The 13,650-nt window shown below is 55.5% G+C and overlaps 1 protein-coding gene across 1 annotated transcript in view; it reads right to left on the bottom strand.

Annotated features, from left to right (window-relative positions):
* Positions 1-13,650, bottom strand: part of LOC138358051 (uncharacterized) — a 43,782-nt gene that overhangs the window by 5,389 nt on the left and 24,743 nt on the right. The window contains exons 3-4 of the mRNA XM_069315518.1: positions 11,823-12,043; positions 11,489-11,617 (exon numbers count right to left, since the gene is read on the bottom strand). Coding sequence (XP_069171619.1) covers positions 11,489-11,617; positions 11,823-12,043 — 350 coding nt within the window. The remainder of the gene's footprint in view (positions 1-11,488; positions 11,618-11,822; positions 12,044-13,650) is intronic.

Below are 13,650 nucleotides of genomic sequence, written 5' to 3'. Positions count from 1 at the left end.
CTCAACTGGGTCTGGCCGCCTCACTGACTGTCTCAACTGGGTCTGGCCGCCTCACTGACTGTCCCAACAGGATCTGACTGCCTCACTAAATGTCCCAACAGGATTTGGCCACCTCACTGACTGTCCCAACCGGTCTGGCCGCCTCACTGACTGTCCTAACCGGTCTGGTCGCCTCACTGACTGTTCCAACTGCATCTGGCCGCCTCACTGACTGTCCCAACTGGATCTGGCCGCCTCACTGACTGTTCCAACTGCATCTGGCCGCCTCACTGACTGTCCCAACTGGATCTGGCCACCTCACTGACTGTCCCAACCGGTCTGGCCGCCTCACTAACTGTCCCAACTGGATCTGGCCGCCTCACTGACTGTTCCAACTGGATCTGGCCGCCTCACTGACTGTCCCAACTGGATCTGGCCGCCTCACTGACTAGTGAACATTTCCTGGCGAGCCAACCTGTCCTCGACTCAAGTCCATTCCATCCAGTGGTCGACCCCAAGGACGCATTCATATATTTTAACACGCTGTTCGCTCAAAACAGGAATTTTCTCATATATAAATTAATATTATAATATATTAGCATATTGTGAATATGTAGGCATAGGTTAGGTTAGGTGTTTAGGTTCTGTTGTCGATTATTTGTATTTGTAGTCCGTGGGTGAAGCATTTATAGCGTTGTGGTTCGAACAAAATTCGTCAGTGAGGCACTTGTTCCGGATATGTTCGAACGTCAGCAGTTGTGAGTCGTGTGTAAACCGTTTTTCATTCATAAACAGGGGGTTTGGCGGGTGCATGGAATCACTTTTGGATCTTTGTTTGGAGGACGGGCTGCGTCATGGTTTGAACAGAATTCGTGAGTGAAGCAATTGTTCCGGAAGTGTTCGAACGTCATCGGTTGTGAGTCATGTGTAAAACGTTTTTCATTCATAAACAGGGGGTTTAGCGGGTGCATGGAATCACTTTTGGGTCTTTGTTTGGAGGAAGGGCTGGTTTATGAATGTAAAACAGTTTACACACGACTCACAACTGATGACGTTCGAACACTTCTGGAACAAGTGCTTCACTCACGAATTCTGTTCGAACCACAATGCTATAAATGTTTCACCCACGAACTACAAATACAAATAATCACCAACAGAACCTAAACACCTAATCTAACCTAACCTATACCTATATATGCACAATATGCTAATATATTATAATATTAATTTATATTTGAGAAAATTCCTGTTTTGAATGACCAGCATGTTAAAATTTATGAATGCGTCCTTGGGGTCGACCGCTGGATGGAAAAGACTTGGTCTGAGGACGGGCTGCTCCAGATGCATGAAATGTTAACTCCTTCGCTGGACAATTTTCTCAACGCTAGGCTGGGTGATTCAGAGCAGGTTGGTACACTTATATTAGAGTAACCACTTCGTACACTGTCCTCTCCTGTAGTGGCTCTAACTATCACCGGACTAGCTGCAACCCGTCTTAATAGCGCGTCACATTTTCACATACTTTACTTAAGACTGAAAACTGTCGTACTAGAAAATGGGAGCTGCTCACGAAATTGACATTGAGCCGTTTTCTATCAAGTCTCACTGACTGACAGTGATGTATGGTATGACGATACATACTGGCTGTTAGTTGGAATAACACACTTTAGTACGACAGATTCTTGTCGTTGAGAACGCTTGCGAGAACAGGCTGCTTGTACAGCAGGTCAGGGGTCACACTGGCCCCGGGCTGATCACACTGGCCCCAGGCTGACCATACTGGCCCCAGGCTGACCATACTGGCCCTGGGCTGACCATATTGGCCCCAGGCTGACCATACTGGCCCCGGGCTGACCATACTGGCCCCAGGCTGACCATACTGGCCCTGGGCTGACCATATTGGCCCCAGGCTGACCATACTGGCCCCGGGCTGACCATACTGGCCCCAGGCTGACCATACTGGCCCTGGGCTGACCATACTGGCCCCAGGCTGACCCCACTGGCTCCAGGCTGACCATACTGGACCCAAGCTGACCATACTGGCCCCGGGCTGACCATACTGGCCACAAGCTGACCATACTGGCCCCAGGCTGACCCTATGGGTCCCAGGCTGACCATACTAGCCCCGAGCTGACCCTATTAGCCTTGTGCTGATCCTGCTGACCCTATTAGCCCCGGGCTGACCATAGGCCCCAGACTGACCATACGGTCCCAGGCTGACCATACTGACCCCAGGCTGACCATACTGACCCCAGGCTGACCATTCTGGCCCCAGGCTGACCATTCTGGCCCCAGGCTGACCATACTGACTCTAGGCTGACCATACTGGCTCCAAGCTGACCATACTGGCCCCAGGCTGACCATACTGGCCCCAGGTTGACCATACCGACACCAAGCTGACCATACTGGCCCCAGGCTGACCATACTGGCCCCAGGCTGACCATACTGGCTCCAAGCTGACCATACTGGCCCCAGGCTGACCATACTGGCCCCAGGCTGACCATACTGGCCCCAGGCTGACCATACCGACACCAAGCTGACCATACTGGCCCCAGGCTGACCATACTGGCCCCGGGCTGACCATACTGACCCCGGGCTGACCCTAATGGTCCCAGGGTGACCATACTGGCCCCGGGCTGACCATACTGACCCCGGGCTGACCCTAATGGTCCCAGGGTGACCATACTGGCCCCAGACTGACCATATTGGCCCCAGGCTGACCATATTGGCCCCAGGCTGACCATACTGGCCCAAGCCTGACTATACTGGTCCCAGGCTGACCATACTGGCCCCACGCTGACCATACTGGCCCCGGGATGACCATTCTGGCCCCAGACTAACCATACTGACCCCAGCCTGACCAAGCTGGCCCCGGGCTGACCATACTGGCCCCGGGCTGACCATACTGACCCCAGGCTTACTATACTGACCCCGGGCTGACCATATTGACCCCGGGCTGACCATACTGACCCCGGGCTGACCATACTGACCCCAGCCTGACCAAGCTGGCCCGGGCTGACCATACTGGCCCCGGGCTGACAATATTGAGCACGTGCTAACCTTACTGGCTCCGGGCTGACCAAATTGGCCCGGGCAAACCATACTGACCCCGGGCTGACCATACTGACACCAGGCTGACTATACTGACCTCGGGCTGACCACACTGGCCCCTGGCTGACCATACTGGCCACGGGCTGACTATATACTTGTCCCGGGCTGACCAAACTGACCCCAGGCTGACCATACAGGTCCCAGCCTGACCATATATACGGGCCCCGGGCTGACTATACTGGCCCCAGGCTGACCATACTGGCCCCAGGCTGACCATACTGGCCCCAGGCTGACAATACTGGCCCCAGGCTGACCATACTGGCCCCAGGCAGACCATACTGGCCCCAGGCTGACTATACTGGCCCCAGGCTGACCATACTGGCCCCGGGCTGACCATACTGGCCCCAGGCTGACTATACTGGCCCCAGGCTGACCATACTGGCCCCAGGCTGACCATACTGGCCCCAGGCTGATTATACTGGCCCCAGGCTGACCATACTGGCCCCAGGCTGACCATACTGGCCCCAGGCTGACCATACTGGCCCCAGGCTGACCATACTGGCCCCAGGCTGACTATACTGGCCCCAGGCTGCCATACTGGCCCCAGGCTGACAATACTGGCCCCAGGCTGACCATACTGGCCCCAGGCTGACTATACTAGCCCCAGGCTGACCATACTGGTCCCAGGCTGACCATACTGACCCCGGGCGTACCAGACTGGTCCCAAGCTAACCATACTGGCTCCAGGCTGACCATACTGGTCCCAAGCTGACCATACTGGCCCCCAGGTAAATCATACTGACTCCGGGCTAACCATACACGACCCAGGCTGACCATACAGACCCCGGGCTGAAGAGACTGGCCCCAGGCAGAATATAATGACCCTGGGCTGACTATACTGTCTCCAGGCTGACCATACTGGCCCCGGGCTGAACATACTGACTCCGGGCTGACCATACTGGTCCCAGACTGACCATACTGGCCCCGGGCTGACCATACTGGCCCCAGGCTGACCATACTGGCCCCAGGCTGACCATACTGGCCCCGGGCTGACCATACTGGCCCCGGGATGACCATACTGGCCCCGGGCTGACCATACTGGCCCCGTGCTGAACCTATTGGCCCCAGGCTGACCATACTGGTCCCAGGCTGACCATACTGGTCCCAGGCTGACCATACTGACCCCGGGCTGACCATACTGACCCCAGCCTGACCAAGCTGGCCCGGGCTGACCATACTGGCCCCGGGCTGACAATATTGAGCACGTGCTAACCTTACTGGCTCCGGGCTGACCAAATTGGCCCGGGCAAACCATACTGACCCCGGGCTGACCATACTGACACCAGGCTGACTATACTGACCTCGGGCTGACCACACTGGCCCCTGGCTGACCATACTGGCCACGGGCTGACTATATACTTGTCCCGGGCTGACCAAACTGACCCCAGGCTGACCATACAGGTCCCAGCCTGACCATATATACGGGCCCCGGGCTGACTATACTGGCCCCAGGCTGACCATACTGGCCCCAGGCTGACCATACTGGCCCCAGGCTGACAATACTGACCCCAGGCTGACCATACTGGCCCCAGGCAGACCATACTGGCCCCAGGCTGACTATACTGGCCCCAGGCTGACCATACTGGCCCCGGGCTGACCATACTGGCCCCAGGCTGACTATACTGGCCCCAGGCTGACCATACTGGCCCCAGGCTGACCATACTGGCCCCAGGCTGATTATACTGGCCCCAGGCTGACCATACTGGCCCCAGGCTGACCATACTGGCCCCAGGCTGACCATACTGGCCCCAGGCTGACCATACTGGCCCCAGGCTGACTATACAGGCCCCAGGCTGCCATACTGGCCCCAGGCTGACAATACTGGCCCCAGGCTGACCATACTGGCCCCAGGCTGACTATACTAGCCCCAGGCTGACCATACTGGTCCCAGGCTGACCATACTGACCCCGGGCGTACCAGACTGGTCCCAAGCTAACCATACTGGCTCCAGGCTGACCATACTGGTCCCAAGCTGACCATACTGGCCCCCAGGTAAATCATACTGACTCCGGGCTAACCATACACGACCCAGGCTGACCATACAGACCCCGGGCTGAAGAGACTGGCCCCAGGCAGAATATAATGACCCTGGGCTGACTATACTGTCTCCAGGCTGACCATACTGGCCCCGGGCTGAACATACTGACTCCGGGCTGACCATACTGGTCCCAGGCTGACCATACTGGCCCCGGGCTGACCATACTGGCCCCAGGCTGACCATACTGGCCCCAGGCTGACCATACTGGCCCCGGGCTGACCATACTGGCCCCGGGATGACCATACTGGCCCCGGGCTGACCATACTGGCCCCGTGCTGAACCTATTGGCCCCAGGCTGACCATACTGGTCCCAGGCTGACCATACTGGTCCCAGGCTGACCATACTGGCCCCTGGCTGACCATACTTTCCCCAGGCTGACCATACTGGCGTCAAGCCTGGTCCCAGGCTGACCATACTGGCCCCTGGCTGACCATACTTTCCCCAGGCTGACCATAATGGCGTCAAGCTGACCATACTGACCTCAGGATGATCATACTGACCCCTGGGCTGACCATACTGGCCCCAGGCTGACCATACTGACCCCGGGCTGACGTACTGGTCCCAGGCTGATCATACTGGCTCCAGGCAGACCATAATGAGCCCGGGCTGACCATACTGGCCCCGGGCTGACCCTACTGGCCACTGGCTGACCATACTGGCCCCGGGCTGACCCTACTGGCCACTGGCTGACCATACTGGCGCCTGGCTAACCATACTGGCCCCGGGCTGACCATACTGGCGCCTGGCTGACCATACTGGCCCCGGGCTGACTATACTGACCCCAGGCTGACCATACTGACCCCGGGCTGACCATTCGGGCCCCAGGCAGACCATACTGACCCCAGGCTGACCATACTGGCCCCAAGCTGACTATACTGACCCCAGGCTGACCATACTGGCCCCAGGCACACCATACTGACCCCAGGCAGACCATACTGGCCCCAAGCTGACTATACTGACCCCAGGCTGACCATACTGGCCCCGGGCTAACCTAACTTACCCCGGGCTGACCATACTGACCCCGGGCTGACCATACTGACCCCAGGCTGACCATTCGGGCCCCAGGCAGACCATACTGACCCCAGGCTGACCATACTGGCCCCAAGCTGACTATACTGACCCCAGGCTGACCATTCGGGCCCCAGGCAGACCATACTGACCCCAGGCAGACCATACTGGCCCCAAGCTGACTATACTGACCCCAGGCTGACCATACTGGCCCCGGGCTAACCTAACTTACCCCGGGCTGACCATACTGACCCCGGGCTGACCATACTGACCCCAGGCAGACCATACTGGCCCCAGGCTGACCATACTGACCCCAGGCGGACAATATTGACCCCAGGCTGACCATACTGGCTCCAGGCTGACCATACTGGCCCCAGGCTGACCATACTGGCTCCAGGCTGACCATACTGGCCCCGGGCTGACCATACTGACCCCGGGCTAACCATACTGACCCCGGGCTGACCATTCTGACCCCAGGCAGACCATACTGGCCCCAGGCTGACCATACTGGCCCCGGGCTGACCATACTGACCCCGGGCTGACCATACTGACCCCAGGCTGACCATACTTTCACTGGGTTGACCATACTGACCCCAGGCAGACCTTACTGGCCCCAGGCTGACCATACTGGCCCCGGGATGACCATACTGACCCCGGGCTGACCATACTGACCCCGGGCTGACCATACTGACCCCAGGCCCGGCAGACCATACTGGCCCCAGGCTGACCATACTGGCCCCGGGCTGACCATACTGACCCCGGGCTGACCATACTGGCCCCAGGGTGACCATATTGGCCCTGGGCTGACCATACTGGCCCCGGGCTGACAATACTGGCCCCGGGCTTACCATACTGACCCCAGGCTGACCATACTGGCCCCGGGCTGACCATACTGGCCCCGGGCTGACCATACTGACCCCAGGCCGACCATATTGGCCCTGGGCTGACCATACTGGTCCCGGGCTGACCATACTGACCCCGGGCTGACTATACTGACCCCAGGCTGACCATACTGGCCCCGGGCTGACTATACTGACCCCAGGCTGACCATACTGGCCCCAGGCTGAATATACTGACCCCAGGCTGACCATACTGACCCCAGGCTGACTATACTGGCCCCGGGCTGACCATACTGACCCCGGGCTGACCATACTGACCCCAGGCTGACCATACTTTCACTGGGCTGACCATACTGACCCCAGGCAGACCATACTGGCCCCAGGCTGACCATACTGCCCCGGGGAGAGCCGGTCGGCCGAGCGGACAGCACGCTGGACTTGTGATCCTGTGGTCCTGGGTTCGATCCCAGGCGCCGGCGAGAAACAATGGGCAGAGTTTCTTTCACCCTATGCCCCTGTTACCTAGCAGTAAAATAGGTACCTGGGTGTTAGTCAGCTGTCACGGGCTGTTTCCTGGGGGTGGAGGCCTGGTCGAGGACCGGGCCGCGGGGACACTTAAAAAGCCCCGAAATCATCTCAAGATAACCTCAAGATACTGGCCCCAGGCTGACCATACTGACCCCGGGCTGACCATACTGACCCCGGGCTGACCATATTGGCCCCGGGCTGACTATACTGACCCCAGGCTGACTATACTGGCCCCAGGCTGACCATACTGACCCCAGGCTGACCATACTGGCCCCAGGCAGACCATATTAGCCCTGGGCTGACCATACTGGCCCCTGGCTGACCATACTGGCCCTAGGCTGACCATACTGACCCCAGGCTGACCATACTGGCCCCGGGCTGACCATACTGACCCCGGGCTGACCATACTGGCCCCAGGCTGACTATACTGACCCGAGGCTGACTATACTGACCCCAGGCTGACCATACTGACCCCAGGCTGACCATACTGACCCCAGGCTGACCATACTGGCCCCAGGCAGACCATATTGGCCCTGGGCTAACCATACTGGCCCCGGGCTGACCATACTGGCCCCGGGCTTACCATACTGACCCCATGCTGACCATACTGGCCCCGGGCTGACCATACTGGCCCCGGGCTGACCATACTGGACCCGGGCTGACCATACTGACCCCAGGCTGACCATACTGACCCCAGGCTGACCATACTGGCCCCAGGCTGACCATACTGACCCCAGGCTGACCATACTGGCCCCGGGCTGACTATACTGACCCCAGGCTGACTATACTGACCCCAGGCTGACCATACTGACCCCAGGCTGACTGTCGGAAAATCCGACACCATTTAATAATCATACAGATAATAGCTGTATTGTATAAACAAGTTATCCATAGAAAACGTAACTTGTAGTGGAATTACCGTCTAAAGAAAACGGGATATCATCACCACATACTATTATAATTCACCACCTATTATGGTGGGAATTATTCTTAAATACATTAGTCTTTGGACTTTACCATCAGAAAAACATCTCATATAAATTAACTTAATTATCAATATTAAAGTAGAGTAAATGTGACCCTTCTATCACTTTCTGAAATGTGGACAATGTAAGCCAGGCGTCAGAGAAGGAGGAAGGAGGGCAGCCATTGTTGTGTCACCTCCGAGACGTGTGGAGCAAATTTAGCTCCTATCATATCTGGACAATGTCGGCCAGTAACGTCAATAGTATGGAGTGTTAAACAGCCATTGTTTGTACTAGACCAGAGGCTTACACGGGAGCAAATTCGGCTCCTGTTAAATTTACTTGGACGTAGTGTTATGGAAACCAAAGGTGTACCATTGTCAACACGCTGTCTACAAATTCAAGTTAAGTGTTCTTTCCGAAACCCATGTATCTTCATTTGTGGCCATTAATGTCATTATATAGGGTGACCCGGTTAGAGCACGTGGAAGCCTCAAACTAAAGGTAATTAAGCCAGGTCTTTATTGTTCCATGTACTGTATAGTGTTTTCTCTGATATACTTGTCATATATAGGATTCTGGCTTCACAGCTAGCTCACTTTTGACAGGTCAAGACGAGGAAGCAAGATTTGTTTACTGGGTGATATGGAAGCTACCTCAAAGAGGATAATTTGGTGTCTACACCCTAGTTATACCTGGTGGACTAACCTGCTGTACTATAAGATAAGGAACCTCTTCAATGTATGTAGTTTATTCCTGTAGTTTGATTGGCTGCATATATATTAATTTAATAACCCCCCCTAATGTGTAGAGGATCGATTTGTGAGATTGAGATTATTGCAGAAATACAGTCCACTTATCATTATACAAATTGCTATCGAAGTATATAAATTAACGTAAATATAAATTCATATAAATTAAACAAATATAAAACTCACAGGTCGGTTCCCACACTGACCATACTGACCCCAGGCTGACCATACTGGCCCCGGGCTGACTATACTGACCCCAGGCTGACTATACTGGCCCCAGGCTGACCATACTGGCCCCAGGCTGACCATACTGGCCCCGGGCTGACTATACTGACCCCAGGCTGACCATACTGGCCCCGGGCTGACTATACTGACCCCAGGCTGACCATACTGGCCCCGGGCTGACTATACTGACCCCAGGCTGACTATACTGGCCCCAGGCTCACCATACTGACCCCGGGCTGACCATACTGACCCCAGGCTGACCATACTGACCCCAGGCTGACCATACTGGCCCCGGGCTGACCATACTGACCCCGGGCTGAATATACTGACCCCGGGCTGACCATACTGGCCCCGGGCTGACCATACTGACCCCTGGCTGACCATACTGGCCCCGGGCTGACCATACTGACCCCGGGCTGACCATACTGGCCCCGGGCTGACCATACTGGCCCCGGGCTGACTATACTGACCCCAGGCTGACCATACTGGCCCCGGGCTGACTATACTGACCCCAGGCTGACTATACTGGCCCCGGGCTGACCATACTGGCCCCGGGCTGACTATACTGACCCCAGGCTGACCATACTGGCCCCGGGCTGACCATACTGACCCCTGGCTGACCATACTGGCCCCGGGCTGACCATACTAACCCCGGGGCTGACCATACTGGCCCCGGGCTGACCATACTGACCCCTGGCTGACCATACTGGTGCCGGGCTGACCATACTGACCCCGGGCTGACCATACTGACCCCTGGCTGACCATACTGACCCCGGGCTGACCATACTGGCCCCGGGCTGACCATACTGGCCCCAGGCTGACTATACTGGCCCCGGGCTGACCATACTGACCCCGGGCTGACCATACTGGCCCCAGGCTGACTATACTGACCCGAGGCTGACTATACTGACCCCAGGCTGACCATACTGACCCCAGGCTGACCATACTGGCCCCAGGCAGACCATATTGGCCCTGGGCTGACCATACTGGCCCCGGGCTGACCATACTGGCCCCGGGCTTACCATACTGACCCCGGGCTGACCATACTGGCCCCGGGCTGACCATACTGGCCCCGGGCTGACCATACTGGACCCGGGCTGACCATACTGACCCCAGGCTGACCATACTGACCCCAGGCTGACCATACTGACCCCAGGCTGACCATACTGACCCCAGGCTGACCATACTGGCCCCGGGCTGACTATACTGACCCCAGGCTGACTATACTGACCCCAGGCTGACCATACTGACCCCAGGCTGACCATACTGACCCCAGGCTGACCATACTGGCCCCGGGCTGACTATACTGACCCCAGGCTGACTATACTGGCCCCAGGCTGACCATACTGGCCCCAGGCTGACCATACTGGCCCCGGGTTGACTATACTGACCCCAGGCTGACCATACTGGCCCCGGGCTGACTATACTGACCCCAGGCTGACTATACTGGCCCCAGGCTGACCATACTGACCCCGGGCTGACCATACTGACCCCGGGCTGACCATACTGACCCCAGGCTGACCATACTGACCCCGGGCTGACCATACTGACCCCGGGCTGACCATACTGGCCCCAGGCTGACCATACTGGCCCCGGGCTGACCATACTGACCCCAGGCTGACCATACTGACCCCAGGCTGACCATACTGGCCCCGGGCTGACCATACTGACCCCAGGCTGACCATACTGACCCCGGGCCGACCATACTGACCCCGGGCTGACCATACTGACCCCAGGCTGACCATCTGACCCCAGGCTGACCATACTGGCCCCGGGCTGACCATACTGACCCCAGGCTGACCATACAGACCCCGGGCTGACCATACTGACCCCGGGCTGACCATATGGCCCCGCGGGCAGACCATACTGACCCCAGGCTGACCATACTGGCCTCAGCGTGACCATACTGGCCCCGGGCTGACCATACTGACCCCGGGTTGACCATACTGACCCCAGGCTGACCACACTGACCCCGGGCTGACCATACTGGCACTGGGCTTGTCAGGTACAACAGGTAACTTGGGTCAAGCTGTGAACATTACCTTCCTGCTTCATGAGTGGGGCAGAGACTGTGTAGTGTGGAAGAGCTCCAGGGGCGCCACACACCACTCCTCGGGCTGTGTTCTCCACACCAGGCACCCACCAGAGCCGTACACTGCCATCCCCGTCACCTATGGAACACTAGATGTATCATTCTTAACATCATGATAAACTTGTTCAATACCTGTCACCCTCAGTGTGACATAAACTCTGGAGTATTATCATTAATTATGTCCGTGATAATCGTCCAAAAAAAGGTAACATCGTGTTTTAAGATAAGAGAGAGATTAAGGCCGTCATAGGAGAGTGACTTACGGCACTTGAGTTAATACTTACGTTGAATTTTGGGACTGCTATAGTAGCGTGGTACAATGTGACCGTCTATGCGTTGTGACGGGTCGCCGGAGAGGCAGTAGGCGGGCACTCTACCAGGGAAGACGTTCATGACCGGGTACACCATGGTGATGTCCGGCGCCCTGGTGGTGGTGGACCTGGGAGACCGTCGGGGGGACCTGACAGGTGATACTGTCACACCTGAGGAGTCGTCGTCAACGTTCCTGTCCAAACATTTGGGTAATAATAAAGGAACAAAAAGCAAGCAACAAAATTATATATTAACCCAAAACAACAACTTTTGTTGGCCACAAACCCCAAAACTTTGCTCAAGAAGAAGACATTTTCAACAATAATTATCATCCTTTATTGATAACATTAATGAGACAATCAGCTGGAGGACTTGGGTGACTCGAACCCGCGACCCCAGACTGACGGCCACAACCTCTACCTTAGTGTGAGTTCACTCTGTAGATAACATTAATTATAACAACACGGTCACATGACTCAGATACCTGGGTCAAGACAACACAAATACCTGGGTCAAGACAACACAAATACCTGGGCCAAGACAATACAAATACCTGGGTCAAGACAATACAAATACCTGGGTCAAGACAATACAAATACCTGGGTCAAGACAACACAAATACCTGGGTCAAGACAATACAAATACCTGGGTCAAGACAACACAAATACCTGGGTCAAGACAATACAAATACCTGGGTCAAGACAATACAAATACCTGGGTCAAGACAATACAAATACCTGGGTCAAGACAATACAAATACCTGGGTCAAGACAATACAAATACCTGGGTCAGGACAACACATATACCTGGGTCAGGACAAGTCACAGTGTTGTCTCTCACCTCTCACTGCTACACTGTTGTCTCTGACCTTTCACTGCTACATAGTTAGCTCTCACCTCTCACTGCTACATTGTAGTCTCTCACCTCTCACAGCTACACTTTTGTCTCTCATCTCTCACTGCTACATTGTGGTCTCTCACCTCTGACTGCTACACTGTTGTCTATCTCCTCTCACTGCTACACTGTTGTCTCTCACTGCTGCACAGTTGTCTCTCACTTCTCACTGATACACAGTTGTCTCTCACCTCTCACTGCTACACTGTAGTCTCTCACCTCTCACTGCTACACTGAAGTTTCTCACCTCTCACTGCTACAATGTCATGTCTCACCTCATACTGCTACACTGTAGTCTCTCACCTCTCACTGCTACACTGAAGTTTCTCACCTCTCACTGCTACACTGTGTCTCTCACCTCTCACTGCTACATTGTTGACTCTCACCTCTCACTGCAACACAGTTGTCTCTCGCATCTCACTGATACACAGTTGTGTCACACATCTCACTGCTGCACTGTTGTCTCTGACCTCTTACTGCTGCAGTGTTGTCTCTGTCACTGCTACACTGCAGTGATGTCTCTGTCACTGCTACACTGCAGTCTCTCACCTCTCACTGCTAAATTGAAGTCTCTCACTTCTCACTAATACACTGTTGTCTTTCACCTTTCACTGATACACGGTTATCTCTCACCTCTCACTGCTACTCAGTTCTCTCTCACCTTTGACTGCTTCACTGTTATCTCTCGTCTTTTACTGCCACACTGTTTTCTCTCGTTTTTGACTGCTACCCTGTTATCTCATTTCTTTAATTGCTACATTGTAGTCTATGACCTCATACTGGTACACTTTTGTCTCTCACCTCGCACTGCTACGCAGTTTTCTACTACAATCCACTGCAACACTGTAGTCTTTCACCTCTCATTGCTACACTTTGGTCTCTCAACCCTGACTCTACACTGTTCTT

This window comes from Procambarus clarkii, chromosome 81, assembly GCF_040958095.1.
Source record: "Procambarus clarkii isolate CNS0578487 chromosome 81, FALCON_Pclarkii_2.0, whole genome shotgun sequence".
In the NCBI taxonomy this organism is placed as follows: Eukaryota; Metazoa; Arthropoda; class Malacostraca; order Decapoda; family Cambaridae; genus Procambarus; species Procambarus clarkii.
This window is presented reverse-complemented; position numbering and strand designations above follow the sequence as displayed.